The 24,688-nt window shown below is 42.5% G+C and overlaps 1 protein-coding gene across 1 annotated transcript in view; it reads left to right on the top strand.

Moving 5' to 3' along the window:
• LOC130477694 (solute carrier family 22 member 15-like) overlaps window positions 1-24,353 on the top strand; it is a 46,646-nt gene extending 22,293 nt beyond the window's left edge. The window contains exons 4-12 of the mRNA XM_056849741.1: window positions 950-1,114; window positions 4,446-4,575; window positions 7,258-7,479; window positions 8,586-8,726; window positions 9,175-9,263; window positions 11,213-11,321; window positions 21,779-21,851; window positions 22,304-22,467; window positions 24,302-24,353. Coding sequence (XP_056705719.1) covers window positions 950-1,114; window positions 4,446-4,575; window positions 7,258-7,479; window positions 8,586-8,726; window positions 9,175-9,263; window positions 11,213-11,321; window positions 21,779-21,851; window positions 22,304-22,467; window positions 24,302-24,305 — 1,097 coding nt within the window. The 3' untranslated portion in view covers window positions 24,306-24,353. The remainder of the gene's footprint in view (window positions 1-949; window positions 1,115-4,445; window positions 4,576-7,257; window positions 7,480-8,585; window positions 8,727-9,174; window positions 9,264-11,212; window positions 11,322-21,778; window positions 21,852-22,303; window positions 22,468-24,301) is intronic.
• Window positions 24,354-24,688: the final 335 nt, after the last annotated feature.

Genomic DNA, 24,688 nt, shown 5'->3' with positions numbered 1-24,688 from the left:
GATTAGCTTTGGATTACACACATTAACAGATCACTTCAGGATACAATGGTTCCATATTAACATACCATACCCTCATTAGCACATTATCTTGATACTTACAGGACAATACTTTTGCAGGACAATACTCAGCTCAAACCCAACCCCTTTCTGACTATATATTACTCTTCCTACACCCTTGACACTGAGAGACACTGTCCTTCAGTGTTACTACTCTGAAGATGCCTGCCACAGTTGCTGGCGAAACGTCAGGAAAGAAAATTCCAAGACCACGGTTACACAGCCCGGATAACCTACAAGAACCAACATTGTGTATGTTATCTAAATAACTGGTCTGTTGCACCAATTTAGATGAAGATGTTAATGATTAGATTAATTGTTGACAGGTTTCTGTTTATTAAAATTATTTTATTTATTAAAACATTTCTGTCTTGTCTTTCCACTTGGTTCAAGGCAACTGACAACAATGATTAAAACATCCCCAGCTAAAACCAAAGATAATCATTTAAGATTTTAGAGTTAGTAGGGTTTTCACTTTACAGATTTGCATTGGTGTCTTTACTAATCTTATAATCTAATCTAATAGAACCACCTTTGGGATAAATTGTAATTTATAAGTTGTTATAAATATTATATATCTAATTAAGCTAATCTTAATTTTGGATAGTCCAGTTTATATAGAAATTAATCCTATTTTCCCTTGGCCAATATTTTTAGTATTCACTTTATATCAACACTAGCAGCACTATGTTGTAGTCTTTAGGTGTGTCTGAACACTGTTTTGTCTGGTTATGTTTTAAGACACTAAAAATGCAATATGATCATTTGCTTCAGTGGAGCTCAGGTTTCACCCAAGGCGCAGTAAGAAGGTAGTGTGTTTTTCTTCCCCCATAATTGTTCATTATTTAGGATTAATACATTAGATTTTACCCACTGTATGTGTTTTGTGCAGGTCTCTTCTTCGACGTTATTTTTGGGTATATCTCAGCATTTGCACCAAACTATGAAATTTTTGCAGTGTCACGCTTTTTAATTGGAATTACAAATGGTGGTATGTCTTTAGTGTCTTTTGTTTTGACACAAGAATATGTAGGAAAATCATTCTGGGCATTGACAGGTAAGATATCAGGAGTTGGTTCAATCTCTTAAAATAAATGTAATTCTAAATATTCTTGCAAATTATCTTTACGTTTAGTGGGTGTTAGAACTTGACGTATTGGTATTCTTAGTGCAGAGTCTATTGATTTCAGGAGGGAAACTTGCCAAGGAGTACTTTATTAGCCCATTGTGCTAAACCTTAAGAACAGTGTTTGAAGGTTTTGGAATATGGCAGTTGGTTGTTTTTAATGAGCATTTAATATTACATTTTTCATTCCCAAAACTCATCCCTAGTTTCATTGCTCAGCAACTTTGGAATGGCAGGACCCCAAACTTTTCTTTTTTCCACAAAATAATTTTCTGTCATAGTATTTTTAAATCCTTTATATTACACATGTACATTTAATGTTTTTCAAAGTTTGAAGGAAGCCATCTTTCCCAATGCCTGCCCCACCTCCTCTCTCCATCAGTACAGTACAAGGAGGGAGGTTGTTTGTTGGGTTTGCAGATGACTGAACAGTACTCTGTTTTCATATAGGTTTTGATTTTCATAGGATCTGCTCCCAGAAGCAACCTGAGAGCATGCAGGATACCTACTTTGCCCACTTCTGATCATTATGTGTATGAAGGGCTGTCAAGTCACAGCTGACTTCTGGTGACCCTGTAGGGTTTTCAAAGCAAGAGACTTTGGGAGGTGGTTTGCCATTGCTTGACTATCCAAATACTTTCAAGAGTCGAGGCTAAATGTGTGTGTCTGGTCCAGGGACACCCAGCAAGTTTCCATGGCAGAGTGGGGATTCGAACCTGGGTTTCCCAGATCCTAGTCCAACACCTTTATTCCCTGTAATAGTAGAGATCACTATATCAGCAAAATGGGGCTACTTTAAAGTAGGGGAAGGTTTCTGCATATCTAGGGAAACCCCGAACATCCACAGTACCTATGTCTTCCTTTAACCCCCCAACAGAGGGTCAACTCCCCCCCCAAGAATTGTGAATGCGTGCAAGTGCAAGTCTCAGTTTCCCTGATTGTCCTATGGGTGAAGGCCTCTTGCCTACAACTTAAGGGTGAGTGGTCCCCACTCATTTCCCAAGTCCTCCAAAGACAAAGGTCTCTGTCTCCTCACAGAAATCTGAAAAGCATTGAGATACTTTACTTCCCTGATTTCCAAATGTCTATGAGACTAAAAGAAAAGAGACAGAGATGACTCCACCTTTCTCCATTGTCTGGAGAAGGAATGAGGAATCTCTCTGTCTTGGGCTGAGTCTCTTGAAAATCCTGAGACAGATTTCCTTTCCCTTCTCCAGATTACAAAGAAAGGTGGAGTCTATCGCCTGAATTGGGTAGAGGCAGGTTTTGTGTGAGTGCGTATGTGGGGGGGAGAGGAAAACTTCAAGAAAATTAGCCCACTTCAGTGATAAATGGCTGATGTCCAGTCTAGCTGGCTGCCCAGAACTTTTCTAAACAGTATGCATGCCTGTACATATGATTAAATGCTTTATCACTCTATTGTGTACTTGAAGGAGATTTTGGATGGTGGGAAAGAGAACAGGTATCCTTTTTTTTTACAGCCATCCATTATGATCCCCCACAGACTCACCCCTGCATGCCTGAATAGGGGTGTTATATCGTGCTCCAACATATTCTGTTCCTGTTTGACTGGAGCTGAAAAAAATCATACTTCTTAGAGACAGAAAGAGACAGCAGCATTTTGTTGCTAGTTTCCAGATGCCATTGTTAGGTAATTTATTCATGACAGCGGGGCACTATATAGGGTTGTTAAAAACAATGTCCCTGCCCAAAGGTTTGTGATCAAAACTTTTGACATCCAAATGAACATTTGAAGACTAACCATCTATCTCTGATGCATGTTGTTCCATCACTAGATAATCGTAGTATGAAGTGGTGGCTTGTATATGTGAATGAGTTCTCACAGATCAGGCACCACAGATAGAACATTGATATCCCATGATGGAATTGGTTCATACATTCAGCTGTGCTGTCAAGCAGTGGCAGATGTATGACACAGGTGGACACTGGCAGGCACACTCAAAGTGGCTTGACCATTTGTTTTCTTATTTTGGAGGGGAGTGTCTTTCAGTTATACCACTGTAGATGAGTTGTCAACAAAATATGGTCTCGTACCTTTTTTGATTGTCCCTTTATCTTTCCAGTTATATATTGTCTTCTATCCTCCCCTTCCCCATGTGTGTTCTTATTACCTTGCAGAAACTGTAACAAGTCATGCCTTCTCATTCTCTTGCTGATTTTTCTTCTTCTCTCCAAATGCTTCCTTCCTGTCTATTTTCCCTTTCTGGTTTCTCCCTCCTGTTGGTCAGTCTTGGCTCACCTATCATTTCCCCCAGCAGAGCTGGCCCTTGAGAGGTTGAAGAGGTGCTCCACTCCCTGCTGCCTGCCATTTCAGGTGCTGTGTTGTTTAGTATCTCTCAGCCATCAAGCAGGCTGAGACGGTTGATTAGTACTTGGCAGGGAGAGGGAGCCAGTGTTTCACATAGCATTGATGATGTATTGGTAGACATGGCAACCGTGTCAAAAGGTCCATAAGCTACAGTTTCTCAGCTGCAGTGTGTGAACTCCCTTTATGGTACATATTATTAATTATACTCCATAAAATAGATAGCAAGCATTTTGTTCTTTAACTGTTCATTGTTCCATAATTGCCTTGACTGAGAATGTTTTTCAGAAATTTCTGTTCAAACCACATCTTTATAAGGCCAGGATCCTATGAAGGTTGGCTTAGAATATGTTTAAACGAGTCAGTGGGGTTTAGTTTTTCAGATCAATGTGATTCTGAGTGAAGTGTTAATAAGTTCTGGTGTGTGTGTGTGTGGGGTGTTCTGCATTAGTCCTGCAGCTTCTGTTTCCCTCTGGATTATTTATCAGTATATACAGAGATACATCAGCTACATTTCTTTGTCCCTCTCTGCTCAGTTTTAGTCTACTGCATGTCATTCACGTCTCACTTTATCTACCTAAGTTTAAAAAATAACTGGAATGTAATACATTTCTTAATTGTTGAGATATGTAAGCTGTCCTAAGATTAAGGAATGTAGAGAAAGAGTTAAGATACTAGGAGCAAAGTGTTTCATTATAAATGGTTTCCAATGTGTCACACAGAAATGTTTCATGTCTTTTAAATTTCAGGTGGTTTGTAGACCAGAACATACATGAAGTGATTTACTGATGTAATTTGGATTCTTCATGAGTAAGGGTTTTTTTAGAACTGTGGTCCTAAAACATTGATGCTATTGAGAGAATTTGAGGTCCTGGAGAAACAATACTAACGCAGTAGTATTTAACGCAGTAGCTTATTTCTTTGTTCTTCTTTCAGGCTCATTAACAAATGTGACATTTGCAGTTGGCATAGCAGTTTATGCCTTATTGGGTTATTGCATAAGGGAATGGCGCTTCCTGGCCTTCGTATCAAATTCTCCAGGACTTTTCTTTTTCCTTCTCTCTTTGTAAGTAACTATTTTATGTAAATATAAAGTAACTTGGAATTTTTTTTGTATATCACTGGAGGGTAGAATAAAAGCTTCCCAGCTATTTTACTTGCCATATTAAGGCTACATTGATGTACTGCACCCAGGATGATAAGTTTTATTTATTTCATATCCCTCTTTCTCTTTTCAAACAAAAAATCCAAGGCTGCAAGCCATGAAAGTAGGTTACAAATGAGTGAAAGCTGCCCACCCCATTGAAAGGGACCCTGCTGTATCTCACACTCTCTTCTGCAGAGTATCTCATTGCGGATAGAGTGATGGGTAGTGGTTGGGCCAGGCAGGCTGATGGAAAGGACCTCTCCCTGTGTTTCTGCCAAGTTGCAGAATGGCCGGCAGTGATGGCATCAGAACAGGAAAGGCCAGCCTGGCTGATAACAAATTCAAACCTGCTTCAGATTGCAGTAGAAAGCTAACCCTGGTTAGTGTTGGCCTGAGTGCTAATGTAAAGTTACATTTAGGGTTGGATACTTTACTTGTATTATTACAAAAGGGAGGAGAATTTTTACCAATTTCCCCCTTACTGTTTCCAGAGACACACCAAACCCCTACGGACATAATGTTGGAGGGCACAGCAGGCTGGAGGGGGGCTATTTGCATCTGTGGGCACCACTCCACTCATGCTAGACAAGATCCACCCCACTGTGATCACTGCTGACAAGAGAGGAATAGGGATGGGTGTGTCGTAGCCTGTACCCAGTTTCTCTTAAACACTATGAATCCAGACATGAGTCTAATATTTATTTAAATATTTTAAGCTGCCTTTGCACCCAATTTAGGGTCTCCAAGGAGGCAAACAAAAATACTAAAACAAGCTTACCAACACACAGGCACACATGAAAAATAATTACAACAAAACATCACACATAAGCAGGAACATGTTTATAACAAGGAAGTTATGATTCTTATGTATCACTGGAAGTTCCTAAGAATTTCTATGCTGGTTGGCATAATTACAGAAGAAGAAATCTACAGGGAAAACTTAATTAAAAATAAAACAAGTAAAAGATGTTCTACCTCTTGCACATTGCCATGTGATTATGGCATTATATTACATGAAACAATACTATAATTGTTAAATTGGTTATGGGTTTCACGTAACAAGCAATTATGATGTGTCAGTTCCAGTAGGTTCGTCTTCCTCTTGTCACATTGAATGAAACTGCTTGTTTAGTCTGTCTTTCACCCCAGCTAATAGTAATTTAAAATGAATTGAGTGGTAGGGATATCTCATTTGCCATTTGGAAGTCTGATGTGCTCTAGTTAGCTTTCTACATTTTGCTACACTGATAGTATGCAATGAGAGAATGCGAAAAAAAGAAAAATGAGCTTGGGCACGATCCATCTCTCTGAATGCATGGAAGGCAAGCATGCCTACAATAAAGCTCATTAGAATGAGATGAAAGAAAATGTATGTATTTTTCTATTTTCTTGAGACTAAATAGAAGAAATTAAAATTGTGAAACGCAAGCATAAAGGGTGGATGCAAAAGAATGATTATTCTGCCCTTGATTTAGGAAGCTGAAAGGTGTATATATTGGTTCTTCTGTTTTGTGACTGAGGATGATTATTCACAGTGTGTGCGTTTTTAAAAGAATTTTGGGGTAAACTGTATGTATGTGTATAAAGTGCTGTCAAGTCTCCCATCCAAATACTAACCAGGGCCGATCCTGCTAACTTCTGAGATCTAATGAGATCAGTCGAGCCTGGGCTATTCAGGTCAGGTCTTGGGGTAAATTACTAGTGCATTATTCTCTCAGTGGTTTGTAGGGTGTTTCAATATTTTAATACAAAATATTGTCGAAGGCTTTCACGGTCAGAGTTCATTGGTTCTTGTAGGTTATTCGGGCTGTGTGACCGTGGTCTTGGTATTTTCTTTCCTGACGTTTCGCCAGCAGCTGTGGCAGGCATCTTCAGAGGAGTAACACTGAAGGACAGTGTCTCTTACAGTCAAGTGTGTAGGAAGAGTAATATATAGTCAGAAGGGAGTTGGGTTTGAGCTGAATCATTGTCCTGCAAAAAGTATCAAAGGTAATGTGCTAACCATTGTCCTGTAAGTATCAAGATAATGTTCTAATGAGGGTGTGGTATGTTAATATGTTAACCCCTTTCTGACTATATATTACTCTTCCTACACACTTGACACTGAGAGACACTGTCCTTCAGTGTTACTCCTCTGAAGATGCCTGTCACAGCTGCTGCCGAAACGTCAGGAAAGAAAATACCAAGACCACGGTCACACAGCCCGGATAACCTACAAGAATCAATTTTAATACAAAGTTCTGTATATTTTTACATATTCTCTGAGCTAGACAACTTTTGTGAAACTTCGTAAAGTATTTAATATCATAGTTGGATCCAGACAAAATATCATAGAGTTCGATCCAGACTGACTCCCTCTTCTGGCTGCAGACTTTCCTCACATAGTTCTTCGAAGTCTTCTATCCACCAGGAGCTGCATTTCATGGAGATCAGTGGGCTGCAGTTGGAAGGGGAAGGTGAGAAAGTTCCATTCTACTGATGGAAAATTGAGTCTGGATCCAACCCTATGATTATTATATAATCCAACACTTGTATTAATATGCAGACAAAAAAGTATAGCATTTCAATGAGTAAATGCAAGTTGTAATGTTTTTCTTTCAGTATGCTTCCGGAATCACCAAGATGGCTGTACACCCAAGGCAGAACTGCAGAAGCAGAGAAAGTTCTACAATACATAGCCGTTGGTAACGGAAAGGAAAGAGTGGCTTTGAAACTGAAACAGTGTCCTGGAGCAATGAAAAAGGATGACTCAGCATCTGATGTCTTAAATCTAGTTCAACACCCAGTCCTTCGGAGGCGCACTGTCATTTTGATGTACATCTGGTAATTAATAACAAAAGATTTAGAGAGTGCATGAATTAATTTCACAGGGGGAAGGCAAATCCTAATGGGTAGAAATCTTATTTTGAAGCTACATTGGAACATTTTTAAGGTTATCAGTACATCAAACAAATACATACCTAAGAAAGAGCTGGTTTTCCTGATCACATTTTCTTTTGAAATCATGAGGGAATCATTGTCTTGATTTTTATAACATTCCCCCCTCTTCAATCTAATGAGCTGAGAATTGAGGCTCCTCCCACCCCATGACAGCACCACAGATGTTTATGTGGCATGATTGTTAAACAGGTGAAATGTGTGGGAAGTACAATATAAACTTACAACCATTTCCATTTAGAAATATAATTGTTGGTGTGTTCCTTAAATATGCACATAAAGAAGGGATTTGGAGTATATAGATGAGAGCCAGAGCACAATATCCTACTGGAGACTATATTTTTTATCTTCCTGTTTTGTTTTGGTTTTTTGCATGGGGGCAGAAGGGGCTGAGTCCATGTCTGTGAGCTCTCAGCAGGATGAGAATTTTCTGCTCCACATGTTGCTGTCTCCCAGAAGGGAGAGGGCGGAAGTGGGTGGTCTGAATTCTTTCCTGCTGAGAATCCAGTTCTCCTCTAGTGCCTGCTCCCCTGCCCCCCCAACGCTTGTTGCGGACAGGAGAGTGCTGATCTCATCCTGCTGTATAGACACAGGGCAAGATTGTTCCCTTTCCATCCCAGGGAGGAGGGAGTGTTGAAGGGCAGAGCTGTGTCTACTCATAGTTTGATTCTAAATTTCCTGTATCTAGTCGAAATGAAAGCTGGTAAACCTTGTGGCTTCAGCAAAATCCATATTGGGTGTCCCAGTCCGTTATTAATTGCACCACTAAGAAGGGTAGAAGCAATGGTGTGTTTGGAGGATTCCCTCCCCCCTCATGAAATCTGATAGCAGGGTCTCTGCTAAAGTTCTTTTTGGTTTATTTTGCGCAAAATTATGTTTTTTTCCTGTTGTATATTCTTTATATGGTACTCAGCTAAATAAAAGTTAGTGCTGCTTGAATAAAGCTTATAGCAATCATTATCTGCTGATCAATCTTTCATTGATATCTTTAGGTACGTGTGCAGCCTTGTATACTATGGCTTAACACTGAATGCAGGTGAACTAGGAGGGAATCTTTATCTAAATGTGGCTCTTTATGGCCTTGTAGAAGTTCCAGCATTTCCACTCTGTATGTTCTTCATTGAGAAACCTTGGTAAGACTAATAAGCATCTGACTGCTGTGGGTATAATGGATTGTTAGAGCTAGCATTGCATTGAGGAGTTTTGCATTAACTTCAGTTTTATTGAGGTACATAAGAATGTGATTGTTGTGGATGTCAGAGGTCCCCAAATTGCCTTGGTGTGCTGAGATGAATAAATCTTAGGTGATCTTATCACCACAGCTGAGGCCTGCTAGGTTTGCGCCTAATGAAGTCATACCTGCTTCATACACTGGTGGACTCATCAAAGATTAATATTCTATTTAGCACTGACCTACTCAATTTCTGAGACTTGGAGAAAATTGGAACCACAGTACTTGCCTAACTGGTTCTTTTAATTAATTTTCCTCATTGACAACCATAAGAATATTTCCAATATTTTTTTAAAAATACGAATCCTTGTTGAGCTCCAGAATGAACTTGTGTTATTTTTCTTCTGTAGGTCAGGAAGACGTAAAAGTACAACTGCTTTTTTGGTATTTGCAGGCCTTGCTTGTATGTTTACTGTGTTCTTACCAGAGAATACAGGTGGTGAGTATGTGCTTTCCCCCCCTTAAAGTAAATGTAACTCGTGCCTCTGTGCACACAGCTGGTCTTATCAGAACACAAAATACTGAACACATGTTGTATTTTAGTAGCAAATAAGAACACCATTGTGAGATTTTCCTAAATAAACTTAAAAGCTTGCATTTGGAACTGTGCACATTGGCTCAGTTCAGACATGTGAAAGAGATCTCAGAGAGACACCATGACAAATGCAAAGTTCAATGCCATACAGTTTAACACATTGTCTGAAGTGAGCCAATATGTATTTGCAAAGTACGTATTCACTTGGAAGTCCATTTCCTTGATTTCAGTGGAACTTGCTTTGAGTAAGAGCAAGCCAAATCAACACCATGTCTTTATTCACGGCTTTTGTTTAATAAGGAAAAATATTAGAGCTGCTATTAGTCATTTAGCAGTGCCCCATAAATAATCCCTGGTAACATGAAGCATTATTCTGTAGTTGCATAAAAATCTATGCCTGGTATTTGCTTGCTATTAACCCATTCTGAGTGGTATGAGTTGTGGTGTTGGAGCTCTGGATGGATTTACCCTCCAATGCCTTCCTTTTCAACCCCTTGGCTATCCTCAGGATGGGGGAGATGGTTCACTTTCGCCCTTGCCCATCTGTTCCTCTCTGGCCTGAAGGTAGAGCCTCAGGCCCTCCTCCCTGGCCTGCATCTGGGGCCTTGATGTGAGAGAGGATTCTAGGTGTATGCCTGCCTTGTAGGGCTTGTCAGCCTCTCACAGCGAGAGCTCCCCTTGTGAGAGGCTTGTAGGGGCATGGGCACCTTCCTCACCCATCCTTGCGCACTGCTAGCTGGGGGTGGAGGAGCCCCCCAGCTGGTGGAAATGCTGGCTGCCCTCTGGGTAGGCCTGCTGCTGCTCCCAGCTCAGCTGAAGGTGTGGCCAGTGGCCCACCTTGTCCATTTGTGGGTAGCATACGCATGCACACCTCCAAGCTCATCTTCCATGGGACTTCCAGTGAGTGCATGTGTGACCCTGTGCCACCTAGGCATGCAGTTGTGCTCTCACTAGAAGGTACCTATCACTGGAATTTTTTTGACATTTGTTGCTGCATAACTCATTAATTGCCCATCTTATTTGAAGTTCCTTATAGAGAGAGTAAAAAGAGTGCCAGGACTGGGAAAGGAAAGAACGTTATACTGTGGCCCTCCTTCTTGTTCCATTGCTTGAAGAACCTTCTGAACGGTTTTTGTATGGAAACAATTACCGGAAATGGAGGTGTGGCTATACATAAATGACCACCACATGGTGGCCACTATAATGGAGGCTGTTGTCTGCCTGGAGCACTTTACCATTTGGAGAAGCTTATGTTCACTGTACCACTGTAGGATTGCATTTTGTAGTGATATATTAATAATTGTCTTTCCTCACTGGGAGGCAGTTTCAAGCAAACAGCTGCATTACATTGTTCATACTTATAAACAGCCCCATTTATGGAAAATAGATGTAAGGCAAGTCCAGATAAGTACCAAACTGTTCTTTAGCTGGATATACAAGAATAAATGTTAAAAGGTGCATTTAAGACTTTTTTTAACCAAATGCAGCTTGGTCAAATACAAAGTTCAGAGACAGAACGGAGACAGAACAGATATTCCAATGTCCACTTCTGCCTCCAAAATAGTCAAATCTATTAAATGCTCTGCAGCCTTTTCAGTATTGACTACTGTGAGCTTTTAAAAATATTTTTGGGTAGGGGAAATCACAAAACAAGTTTATCATTAACTGTTAAAACAATCAATATTGTAATGATTCTTGTAAATCTTTAAAACAAAATTACTTCGGAAATGAATGATCTCAGACATCAGTTGTAATTATTAAGGCCTGCTTAGGAGGACTTTGCTCAAAGAGGAGAGGAGTCATGTTTACGTTTTTGCAAGTGATTGTATTTTTACTTTTGTGTTCTCTTCTAGAATTTTTCTTCAGTCCCAGTCTCTTAGCCTTATACGGAAAATTTGCTGTGAGTGCTGCCTTCAACATCATATATATTTATACTTCAGAACTCTATCCAACAGTAGTGAGGTAAATGGAAACTGAAATTTTAGTTAGAACTCTTTATTTTCAAATCACATAAAATCCTCAAATAATGTCAATGATACAGTGCGGGTCAGTTTGAACAGCAGCAGTGTACATGCTGGACTTTTGCAATTTTAACCTTTGTGCCCCCAGATTGGCCATTTAGGGATTCATTGACTTTGCTGAGCACAAATAAAGTTGTTGGCTGGTAGTAAAACAATTCTGTGGTTTACTCTTTACCTAAGAGTCAGATAAAGTAGCTCCGAACTGTATTAATGTTCTTCAGTGGAACAAAATCATGCCTGTTACCCATGCCTTGGTAATGTCCAGGTGAGATTACTACCTTTAAAAAGCATTCAGAAATTGCAATTGGTTTGGGACTTGATATGCAGGTTATTATTTGGGCCCACCATGTTGCTCACATTTTGCCAGTATTGCAGGACCTTCACTGGCTTTCTGTTTCTGTTGGTTTTTTTAATTTTTTTTTAATTTTCCCACCACCCCAGATTCAATTTAAAGTGCAGTTTTGGAACTACAAAACTCTAAACTTGCCTTGAGCTAGAGGTATCTGAAGGGTCACTTACTCCAATGTAAAGCTACCATGTACATAGATTGACATCTAAGACCCTGTTCCATGTCTCTCCCCATCCTCCCCATTGTAGATTACTTTATCTGTCATGGTGCCCTGGTTATAGAACTCTCCCCAAACAGGTTCACATTAGCTCACCCTACTATTCTACTATGGGTATAATTACCCATTTGTTCATATCTTTTACCTGTTCATCATTGTGTCTTTGGTGCAGTCCCGCATGGGACTGCTCAGGTGCGGGCCAGCTGCAGGATGTTTTTACAAGCTTTTCTGAAGCTTCAGAGCTATTGGAGCGTCCCCCTTTCCCGCCCAAGCGGTCATGTCATGGGGGCAGGGCAAGCACTCCTCCCTCAATTCTCTTCTTGCTGTCGTGGGAAGGGGACGTGGACTTCAGAGCAGCTTCTGTAAGAAAGAGAAGATGGCTTTGTTCAAAAAATGAGAATGTGACACTAAGATGGCCCAAAGTGACAGCCGTCAGAGCTGTTTATTTTGTCTGGGGGAAGGAAGTATTCCAGAGACATGCTCCATCTGTAAGTCTTTTAACCCCAAAGCCCATCATGAGAGGGCTTCCAGGCTGAAGGCCTCATTGTGGGAAAAATCTATGAAGGCCATGAATAAACCCACTTACAGCATGCTGGTACGGCCTCAGTCTTGTCCTTGCCACTTCCCCCTGCCAAAGCTCAGGAGACTTCTACAGGGCAGAAGGGTGGCCTCAAAGCTCCCCACAAAAAAGAGCAAAAAGAAGCAAAGCACTTGTCTGAAACCCCTAAACCACTGAAGGATGTGAAGTCCAAGAACCAGGCCTGGACTCTTACCCCACAAACAGAACCGATACAACTAGGAAGCCCTAGTGGTTCCAGTCAGTTCCGACGGTCCCTGCAATGCAGTTCTCCAAGCCCATCTCGACACCGGGGGAGGTTCCTGAGACTAAGGGCTCACATGGAACTCTCACATGCAGGACTCACATGGAGGACTCAGACCACCCCCAATCTCTAGGTGTTAAGGGCAGATCAGCCTCACTCCCTGCCATGGAGCTCACTGGGAGTGGACAACCTGCTTCCCTCACACCTGAGAACCCCGTCTCCATTTCAGGTGCGACCGCCCTCACTGTTGTCATCAGGAGATGAGGTGTTTGAGGTGCCAATCCCAGGTTCATTGCTCTCGGATTCGAGAGAGGAGGAACAGGAATCTAGGGGCTGTAGAGAGCCTCAGATCGTGACTGGGACTTAGAACAGGCCAAGGATGGTTCTCTATCTGCACAACACCCAAGGACCCAGAAGTCAGTCAAGGAAGGAGGCATGGAACTAGAAAGAGACCGAAATCGCTCTCATCACTCCGAGGACCTCCCGTGGAGGAGGAGGTTTGACCTGGATTGGAATTGGAAGGTGACATGGAACACACCTCAGAACCAATGCCAGAAGAAGGTTTTGGAGGACCAGTGTCTATTTCCTATTTGGAGGGTGTATGTCTCTACTCAGACCAACTGATCTGGATGGCCAGAGCCATGGACTTGAACTATGTCTCAGATCTGATGGAGAGGATCCGATTATGGATGTTCTGGACAAGCCAGACTCGGGCACCATAGCCCTCCTGTTAGTGAAAGGTATAAAGAAAATAGCAGAAGATGTTTGGGTGAGGCCTGTGTCAGTGCAATTGACCATTAAGAAAGTTGAGGGCCTCTACACAGCGAAAGACCAAGAATATGACTTTTTGGCACACCACCCAAAGGCCAGTTCTATGGTCACTGAGGCCCTCCCATCCAAGTATAACGCCTCTTTCCATTCATCTCCAGTAGATAAGGAAGGGTGCAAACTAGACTCCTGTATTCATCAGGAGCACTGGCATTGAGGGTGTCCAGCTTCACAGGCATGATGGGCAGGTATCAGATATTCTTATGGGACCGGCTGGCCCAATGTATGGAATACCTACCTCAGGACAAAAGGGCCCTGATGAGAGGTTTACAAATGGAGGGTACACATCTAGGGAGACAGCAGATTAGTGTCCCCAAACATGCGGCAGAGTGCACCAGCAGAGCCATGTCCTCAGGGGTGGTGCTACGCTGGCATGCATGGCTCTGGACATCATATCGTCCGGCTGACACCAAGGCTTGCATTGAAGATCTTCAATTCGAAGGCAATAATTTATTCAGTGAACAGACCGACACCATCCTGGACAGGATGAGGAAAGGAAAACAAGCTGGCAAATCTGTAGGACTCACGGCTCCTACGAGTACATATAGACCAAGGTACTTCCCTAGACACAACCAACAGTATTTGTTTAATAGAGGCCAGAGGTACCAATGTCATCTCCAGTTTGGCCAAGGGTTCAGACAACCCTACACCCCGCCGTATTCAGTCAGTAGGGGCCAAAATAAGGGCAGGGGCAGAGCTGGGGGCTGTTCCCTTGAGAGATCACTCCCAGAAAGGGAAGTCAGGCATGTGACTAAGCCACATAAAGTTGTTCTGAACAGGTTAACCTACTTTGTTTACCAGTTGGAGAAGGTCACCTCCAACCAATGGGTGTTTTCCATAATGAAGTTTGGCTATCGTTTAGAATTTAAAACTGTGCCTAAGTGTTCTTTGCGTCTGGTGGATTCATTCACTCCCTCAACTGAGCTAAAAGACAAGATAGCTAAGTTAACAAATAAGACAAGTTCCTGATGCAATAACGTTTAGAGGTTTTTATTCCAGATATTTCCTGATAGGGAAAAAAGATGGGGGCAAGAGACCCATCTTAACTCTCAGGGAGCTAAATAAGCACCCGAGAGTTCCAAAATTGCCTATGCTATTCTTGGGAGATGTGCTGTCCTCTGACTGCTGGTTTGCCATTGTAGATTTGAAGGATGCCTATTTTCATATTTCAATTCACGAGGCAGATAGAAAATTCTTAAGGTTCTCGTATGAGGGCATAACATATGAATACACTGTACTCCCCTTTGGCCTTGCCACGGCCTCACATGTATTCACCAAGTGCATGACTGAGGTGGTAGCACACCTAAGGCTCAAAGGTTGCACTTTCTACCCATATTTGGCTGATTGGTTGATTGTGGCGCCTTCGCCCAGGAGACTGGAACAGGAAGTGCAACTGATCACCACACTGTTGGGTGACTTGGATCTCATAATAGACAGAGAGAAAATTACACCTGATATGAGCTATTGATTTCATAGGTGCTTTGTTAGATGCTGATAAGCATCGAGCCTTCCTACCGATCCCGAGAATCAGGGCCATTCAAAATCTGGTTTGTAGATTCTCTAGATGTAGGTTCCAGAAAGCAGTATATATCAAAAAACTTCCCAGCCTAATGGTGTCAACCACAGCAGTGGTACCTAATGCGAGACTCTGGATGCGGAAACTCCAGATCTGGTTCCTGGGGATGTTCGACTCTAGCAGGAGCCCTCAGTGGAGAATGCTTTCCCCAGGATGGTTATTAGATCATTAAGTTGGTGGTAATTGGAAACCAACTTGTTTCAAGGGGTCAGACTAGGCACCCGCCCCCCCCACAAATTAATGCTATACACAGATGCTTCGCTGCAAGGATAGGGAGCACATCTGGGATCCCAATTCAGATCGGGAACCTGGGCAGGGGGTGAGACCACTATGCACGTTAACCAGCTGGAGATGCGAGCAATTTGTTATGCTCTTATTTCTTTTGCAGACACTGTGTCGGGAAGGAGAGTGCTGGTGGCTATGGACAACATGACCACCAGGTACTACGTGAACAAGCAAGGGGGCACAGGATCAGTGATATTGTGTACAGAGGGCATGAGACTGTGGTTGTGGGCTATCAGCTATTCACATAGCAGGCAAGGAGAATGTGCTAGCAGACGCCCTCAGCAGAGATCTCAGGGTTGAAGAAGAAGAAGAGTTGGGTTTAATATGCTGACTTTCTCTACCACTTAAGGGAGAATCAAACTGGCTTACAGTCACCTTCCCTTCTCCTCTCCACAGTGGACACCCTGTGAGGTAGGTGGGGCTGGGAGAGCTCTAAGAGAGCTGTGACTAGCCTAGAGTCACCCAGCTGGCCTCATGTGTAGGAGTGGGGAAACCAATCCAGTTGGTCCCTAAACGAATGGTCCCTAAACAATTGGTACCTTCGACCAATATTCAAAGAATGGGGTCAGCCACAGATAGATCTCTTTGCAACCAGGGAGAATGCCAAGTGTGCCCACTTCTGCTCAAGAGCTGTGAAGGGAGAGGGTTCACTGGGAAGGGCTCAACTGTTACGCGTTTTCCCCTCTTCCCCTGTTACAGAAGGTACTAGTGAAATTAAGGGTGGAAAGGGCACAGTGCATGCTGGGGACGCCTTTCTGGCCCAGAAGAATGTGGTTCAGCCTGTTGTGGAAACTAGATACAAACTGCTTCCACCAAAGGTGGATCTTCTAGAGATAGGACCGCTCAGGCATCCCGGGGTGCAGACCCTCCACCTTGCAGTGTGGTGGATCCACCCATAAAGCATTGGTCTCAAGAGGTCCTGGAAGTAATGATGGCAGCTAGGAAATTGTCCACACACTGTTCCTGTGTAAGCAAATGGAAATGATTTGAGGTATGGGCGGAGACCCAGAGATTGAATCCGGAATCGTGTCCTCTACAGGACATTTTCCGGTATTTATTAGAGTTGCAGAGGCAGGGTTTGGCCACTAACTCTTATCAAGGTCCATTTAGCAGCAATTTCAACTTTTCACCTTCCAGTGGGTCCTAACATGGTATTTGCGGATCCACTTTCCAAAAAATCTCTAAAGGGGTTGTATAATTTATACCCACGATGAAGTGACCAGTTCCCCAACGGAGTTTGTCTCTGGTACTGATTCAATTAAGGAGGCAGCCATTTGAACCATTAGCCATGTCACTGCTATCTTATAAGACAGCCTTTTTGGTGGCAATCACCTCTGCAAGGAGAGTGGGAGAGTTAGCAGCACTACGTGTTAGCAGCACTACCATTCACTAAATTTCATGCAGACGAGGTAGTACTGCATCCCAGTTTAGAATTTAGACCTTAGATAGTATCACAGTTCCACATGTCACAGGACATAGTTTTGCCAACCTTTCTTCCGAACCCGTAGTCACAAGCTGATGAAACCCTACACACACTGGATGTGAGGAGAACATTACTTTTTTTTTTTAGACAAAACAAAGATAGTTAGAATGGACATGAACCACTTCATATGTTCCAAGAGGCAGAAGAGGGGAAAGGCGTCAGCATAGTCAATCTCTCGGTGGGTGACGACAATGGTCAGGTGACCATATGAGGCAGTGCAATAGGACTGCCCGTTAACTGTTCATACTCATTCTACAAGAACATAGAGTTCTTCGGCTGCGTTCCTGGCCAGAGTCAACTTGATGGACGTGTGCAGAGCCTCGACGTGGTCGACACCATCAACGTTTGTGAGGCACTACTCCATGGACGTTGACTCCAGACGGGAAGCAGTTGTGGGGAGAGCAGTATTGCAGTCTATCTTCCAACAAGCGGCCCACACCCACCACCAAAGTTAGTGAACTTGCTACTCTCCCATGTGGGACTGCACCGAAGACACGACGATGAAAACAGTGTTGCACTTAACCTGTAACCATTGTTCATCGAGTGTCTTCAGTGCAGGCACACCTCCCTCCCTCCGTCCCTGCTGTGGGGTGTTACATGAAGGAGTAAGGTGTATTCTTCCCATGACGGCGATAGGAGAACTGAGGGAGGAGTGCTGGCCCCACCCCAACACATGACCACTTGGGCGGGAAAGGGGTGGGGAGCGCTCCAGTAGCTCTGAAGCTTCAGAAAAGCTTGTAAAAACTTCCTGTGGCTGGTCTGCACCTGCGCAATCCAATGCATGCGTGCACAGAAGACACTGGAACAACAATTACAGGTAAGTGCTACACTGTTTCAATGCTGGTGCTGCTTTACAATGCCTGTTTTGTCTGGTTTGTATTTTAAGCTTGTACTGATTTAATTTTGTACAGAAGCTTCCTTGATCTTTGGGGGAGGTGGGATATAACTCTTTAAATCGGCACTAAGAGGTGAATGATACACAAGGAAATATCTCTGTGCCACTTTAAGTATTGGAAGCCATTTTAGCTATCACAATACAAATTATATTTGGGGTAGCTGCAACCTCCTATTTGGAATGATTAATGGTTTCCTAGAGATTGTGATATGTTCACGCATACAGTTTCCCTCTCTTAATGGAAAAACAGGCTTGGGACTAGAGATCCATCACACATTTTAAATCAGTATATCTGAAAAAAAATTATATACTGCTTTTCAAGTAAAAGGGTGTTGATGGCACCCCCCCCCCCACATATTAGACTTTTCCATCCATATGACCAACTAAAATAATATTGCATGCCTCAATACTTTTTAGGAATGTTATCTCTAAAAGGTTTTATTATTCATTGAAGATTGAAAACATCTTTGAAAATAATGCTTTGCTACCACCTAGTGGTAATACTTAAAATCACTTAGCTTTCTTCATCTAGTGTTCACGATATAATGTGACTTAATTCACTATGCACTAGCCATAGATTAGAATGCAAAGATGGCTTGAGTTCCAAATATACAGGCCATCTGTGGCTTATTGCTGCCTGTCTGCTTTCTTTTCCCATCTGGTCAGCATCATATTTTCTAAATGTAGTAGCCCCTGGAGGCAGAGCCATTGTTTATCAATTCAGATACCCATACTTAGTATCATGACAAATCAGTTCAAAGTTGTATTTCCTGTTCTTCCTCAGGGCATTTTATATTGATTTTATTTATTGGCTGTTTTATTCAATGGCTGTTTTAAAACGGCTGTTTTAGATTTTAAATTGTACTCCATTATTGTTGGAAATTACTTTGAACTGTGAAAAAGGTGGCATGCAGATTCTTCAAATATGTAAATAAAAACAAGTTATTCAAGGATGCAGATTTCTTGATGAGTTTTGCTGATTTCTTGGTAGAAGAGGTTTGGTTAAACTAGAGGTGCATCGCCCAAAGTTACACAGGCCAGGTTTGTCCTTGATTGGAACTCAGTGGGTCATGCCAGGCCCCATCCCATGACATCACCAGATGAAAGTACAGCAGTGCTCCAGTACGGGGTAAAAGAACTGATCTTACCTTAAAGGGCTGTTTTAAAGATTGCAGAGATAATATGGTGCAAAGAGCTTTGTACACTTGAAATGCACTGTATAAATCATATCATCATTATGCCTATTGTTATCAGGGTTGTCCGCCAACTGAAGCCTTCTTACTAGATTCATTTGTTAAGAGTGGAGCTATCGATAGGTGGCTGGATCCAGGAATAGATTTTGCTACTGGAAAGGAGGAGGATTTGTATCAGTTTTCTCCTTACACTGCAAACTCCCCAGCTTGGCCCTCATGCTGTTCCTTGGGTCTCTGTCACCCAGCAGTAGTTTTTGGGGCAATATTATAATCTGTTGCTGGACTAGGGGGGAGAGATAAAAAGTGCCATTTTGCTGACAGAAATACCTCCCATCAGTGGAAATCACTACTTGATCCAGCCCTATATTTAAATAAACTGAATGTTACCTTATTCCTGAGACATCATTTGCCCCTTACTAGGGGAAGTCTCAACGACCCTCAGTCCTCTTTGGTGGGCACTTTAAAGGGAAAGAGGGAGGTGCCCACCAGTCACTCCTCAAGGGAGGGGTGCTGGGCTTCAGGGCTTCCAGGAGTGCCTCAAGTCTAGGAGGGGCGCAGCTTGCTCCAAGTCCAGCCTGCCACTTGGTCCAGCCCTCCAGTAACCCGGGCCTAGTTCAGCAGAGGCTGCATGCAATACAGGATGGCTCAGGAGCTGGGGCAAGATGTGAAAGCCAGGAGGGACTGCTGGGCAGGGTGGTACGTACCCCTCTGACCTGGGAAGGAGCAATCTCTTCTGGATGGCTGCCTGTCCTCTGTTGCTGTGACAAGCAGCAGGGTCTTTTTATCTCTGGGCTCCTCCATGCACTGGATGGGTCCAAGCTTCACACTTGCAGCCAGCTGATGCTGTGTTTGCAATTGTGATCTCAGCTAATTTCTCCCAGCAGAATGGGCACCCTTTCAGCTAAATCTGAGGTGCTGTAGCCACCCTTGCAACTGCAGAATCTTGGCCATTGGATGCAACTGAGGTACTGAGGCTACTGCTCCCCGTGGGGGAAATCTGTATGTCTTGGCTGAGTCCAAGGCATTGCGCTCCTGGAACTTTTGAGGGACTGATTTCTCATAGGAGGAAGGCTTCTCCCACAGCAGAAACAGCGCTCCTGTGAGAGCTGGCCAAGATGATGCAGTTGCAAGGCAGTTGTCCCTTTCCTTTGGGGAAAATCAGTGCCTCTCAGCTGAGTCCATGTTGCTGCTGTGACAGCTGCAACCCCTTGAGCCTGGCCTAGGATAGCAATTAGTGTTTGGATGGAGTGCCTCCTTCACCAGCCTTTAAGGAAGGGGAACATATGGTTGCCAGCAGAAGCTTTGCATTGTATGACTTGCTTCCATGGACCATGTGTGTTGTACAAGAGTATGGTTTAAGTCCATGTATACGTACCGCACTAAACTAGAATCCTTCCTCTTAGTTATAGGCTCTTAATTAAAGAAAAAAGAAATAACTGACCACCACATCTGGTATCACTCGATATGATACTAGCGGTTGTTTCATAGCAGGAATATTAAATGAACAGAAGAGGTCTTACTATCTTTTAATATATTTGTTTCATTCCACATTTAATATAGTTGATAACAGTAGTTTACAGATGATTTGGCAGCAAGTACTGGCACAAAAAAATTATTCCCAAGTTTTGGAGAGTAAGTGGTGGGAATTGCTTATCTGTGGACCCTGAACAAAGATGAGATTGTTTTGAGAACTGGTATATTCCCAGTTTTCCATGCCTAGTATAATCATAATTAACATAAAATTAAGCTGTATCAATTGTGATTGGCCAATATTGTTTTATCCCTTTTGATATAAAAGTACTGTGCAGATTGAGCAATGAAGATAAGGCTTCGGGCTCTGGAGAAGGGTTTGTATTGCTTTAACAACTGTTCTTCAGTGAAGTGAATTTTTAACTGTTATTTCAGTTTTTCTTCACCATTATTTTAACAGCAGTATTTGATGTCTTGTGGCCTCTGGATGAGATATTGCAGATTGTTTAATATCAATATGAGAAATTTGGAATCCCTGCTCTTCTGCCCACCACAGGGTCTTTGTTGTCTCTGTCTTCCAGTTCCCTCAGTTCCTTTTCTAGTCCTTTAGTCCTGCTAACAGATAGCTTATTATTAGGAAAGATGAACAAAGCAAAGGTATGCTTTTAATAGAACCATCATGTGGTATTGCTGGACACTGGTCAGCTACATGTTTTGGGGGACCAGATACCCTCCAATGTCCCTTCCCCAACGAACTCCTGCATGCAGCACATATACCCCACTCTTCCCTTCTGAAAGGCAACAGTAAAGTGCATCTTCTTGGCATTCCTTTTATCCTTTCCGTAATGCCCCAAATAATTGTTTTCTGCTGCCAACGCTAGGTACCATTCTAATCAGCGTAGGAGGGATTTTCCTAGAGACACTTGCAACATCGCAAGGGCCTCTGGGGCAAGACAGAGGGTGAAACGAGTGAGCAGCTCATGGTGGTGGCAAAGAGCAGCAGCAGTTCTTTCTGCTGCTTTGACAGTTGCAGCCTGCTCAGTTATTTTCCTGAGCAAGTGGAAGCAGCAACTACCCTCCTGTCATGAGGGAAAGGGGGAGAAGAGAAGACACAGCAGAGAGGTGGGGCGGATAGGTCTTGTAGGTGCCCAGTCCTTGCAGCTGCCCCAAGGGAGCGGACAGGTGGAGGCATTTGGTTGGAAGGTGTATGTGGCAATTGGCATCTGCCTACTGATACCCGTCGCTGACACTGAGCTTGATACCATGTTTCCTTTTAAACAGAAATGCTGGCTTAGGAGTATGTTCAATGACTTGTAGATTGGGTGGCATTTTGGCTCCATTTGTTCCCTCTATGGTAAGTGCATATTTTCTTTCTGCTATGAAGGTAGGGTATGTCAAGATTATTGCACCAATATTGCAAATATGACACTTGGCTTTGCAAGAGAATGGCTTTTCTATGGCCATCTCACCAGTTCAGGAAGAGTCCAGAATTGAAGTGGGGACTTCCTAAGTCACTGGCCAGAGTCTTAGCCAATGTGCAGTACCAGCTCCCAGTTCATCTATTCTTCTCCTTGCTTTCAGCTTTTAAATCCATTCATACTTTTATCTTGTACAATTAATTGTTTTCATCCCTATTCATGCAATCAAATCAGAGGATAGGGGGAATTGTGTAGGAGAATGCTGGGGTTAGGCAGGCTTGGAACTGAAGTAGCAGGTAATATATTTTTCTGTGTTTGTACATTATTTATATGTATTGTGTGCAACTGGGCATCAATTGATGGAGGATTCATTATTGATTTGTTTTAGAAATCTCTTGGTCCATCAGTACCATTTATGATCTTCGGCATCAGTGGGTTGTCAGCCGGTTTCCTGACTCTTCTGCTTCCAGAAACTCTTAACAGACCTATTGCGGAGACCATTGAAGACTTGCAGACTCCTGCCTACCAAATGCTCAAAAACAAAAAGGCAGAGTAAAAATGATTTTTTTGTTTCTAATTTTAAGATGTAATTGATATACTTTCCAGAATGGAGGCAAAGTTTTTCATTCATTTGAAATCTCTTCTGTTCTTAGTTTTCCCCCCTCTTCAAATGCATTTGTTGTTTCTCTCCGAACCCAAGAAAAATGGCTTCAGTTTGCCAATAAAAACAGACAAGATTCAGAATTTTGAGAAGTGACGTGCCTGGCAGAGTCCTTGTTTCATCCACTTTCTAGCTTGCTTGCCTTTGCTTAGTTATAATACTGACAGGTTGATTAATAAGTGATATCAGGAAGAACTCTTGGTTTCATATTTCTTACTTCACATTGTTAGAAAAGCCATTGGGAATATTTTCTAATAACAGATGTAGCTTAGTTTGGTATATTTATTGATTTTCATGCATAGATTCACTGTGGTCGATTTAAAAAGATATATTTTAAGTTTGGTGACCATATTGTTGTGTTGGCCTTTAGGGAATTACAGATGTTTAACAGCACCTTTTCAAGTTTTCCCCAGAATGTCTGAAAACCCAATGTCAAATTAAATTCTCTCAATAAAGACTTTTGTGTCTTGTTTGGCGTACTTCCAGTATACTTTTATTGGCCCTCCTCTCTGGTTGTGTGTTTGTATATCTGTATTTGTTTATTGTTTTGTTAAATATATGTATGTTTTAAATGTTTTAATGCAGGGGTGGGGAACCTTTTTTCTGCCAAGGGCCATGTGGATATTTATAACATCATTTGCGGGCCATACAACATTATCAACTTAAAAATTAGCCGACCAAGCCCCAAGCGGGCAGCTGCCCCAGATGACCCCCTCCCCGTGTGGGCAAGCAGGCAGGCATCCAACCGGTGGTGCACTCGCCCACCTGGTGGCACAGGATGGTGTGTTGCACCAGCTGGGCGTAGCCGTCCAGCCGCACGCCGGAGTTGCTCCTGCTCTGCATGGTCGGGGCCGGATTCTACAGCTGGCTCCTGCTACCTCCACCTGCAGGGATGAAATGAGGACACACTGGCTAAGAACTCCCCCCCCCCCCGGCGCATTCTGCCCCTGCCCCCTTTAACCCCTCCATTGTCGCCACTTCCACCCCCACCTCTCTTATAGTACAGAGGGAATACATTTCTCCATGGCCTGGGTGGGAAAGGGTTAACACAGATTCTTGGGCAGTCCTAGCAGCTCCATAGCTAATGATTCTTCTGCAAGGGGGGGGGGAAGGTTCATTTTCTCAGCAAAACAACCTCACATCCGCCTTGAATAGAGGCTATTCCTGTCCATGGGAAGGGGTGGATCACCAGTCTTAGATCCTTCTGAGCTAGAGATCTGCCAGGACCCACGAAGGGCCAGACCAAATGATTTTGCAGACCTTAAATGGCCCCCGGGTCTGACATTCCCCATCCCTGTTTTAATGTCTTGATGTTCACTGCTTTGGAAAGGCAGCATATAAATGTTTTAAATAAAATCAATGTTTTCTCACAAAGAATTGAATGTGGTGGACATTTTGTGAAAAGAATCATTTGCTGATGTAAAATATGCAGTCTCTGATTTTTCAATTACATTCAAAGTGTAAAAGTGAGGACACAGAAATAGTAATGTTCTTGCATGTGCAGAGCTGATGGTCTTGTGGCAAAAACCAAGTAGCTTTTACAGGTTCTGAAATATTCATGTAGTAAAGCACTTGAAATAATTGAGTGCAATTGAAATGAGCAGTTGGAGCTGTTAACATTTCTTGTTTGTAAAATCAGTTTATCTTTTTACATAAGCCTATGGAAACTGGTCATCAAAAATTGTTAAACATTCTAACTGTTCACATTTTTATCTGTTTTAACAGGTAACTCTGTTAGAAGAAAACAGGTAAAGTTTCAAAAAACGTTGTGGTTGAAAAATGAAGTGTCTTCTGGAGTGGTGCTTCCTGTGCTGGAGTGTGGCACCATCAAGATGATCACACTGCAATGCTCAAAGTATTGTGGGATTTATAGTATGTTCAGTTATTTATTTTTATGCAGGCATTAATGGTGAAGAGGGAAATAAGTTAAGGAAACTTATAAGGAAAAATTCAGTGGTTAAATCTTTACCTTAAAATACCATACTGTTGTTAAAAAGGCAATAGCCTCATAAAATTCAAAGGAAAGAATACAAGATTAATTAGATGCCAACATTTGGTTAAGGTTTTGAAATTGTAATCCTAAACACACTGTTAAGCATAAAGTATCAAGGT

Source organism: Euleptes europaea, chromosome 5, assembly GCF_029931775.1.
Source record: "Euleptes europaea isolate rEulEur1 chromosome 5, rEulEur1.hap1, whole genome shotgun sequence".
NCBI classification, from domain to species: Eukaryota; Metazoa; Chordata; class Lepidosauria; order Squamata; family Sphaerodactylidae; genus Euleptes; species Euleptes europaea.
The sequence above is the reverse complement of the archived record's forward strand: the minus strand, read 5'-3'. Positions and strand labels throughout refer to the sequence as shown.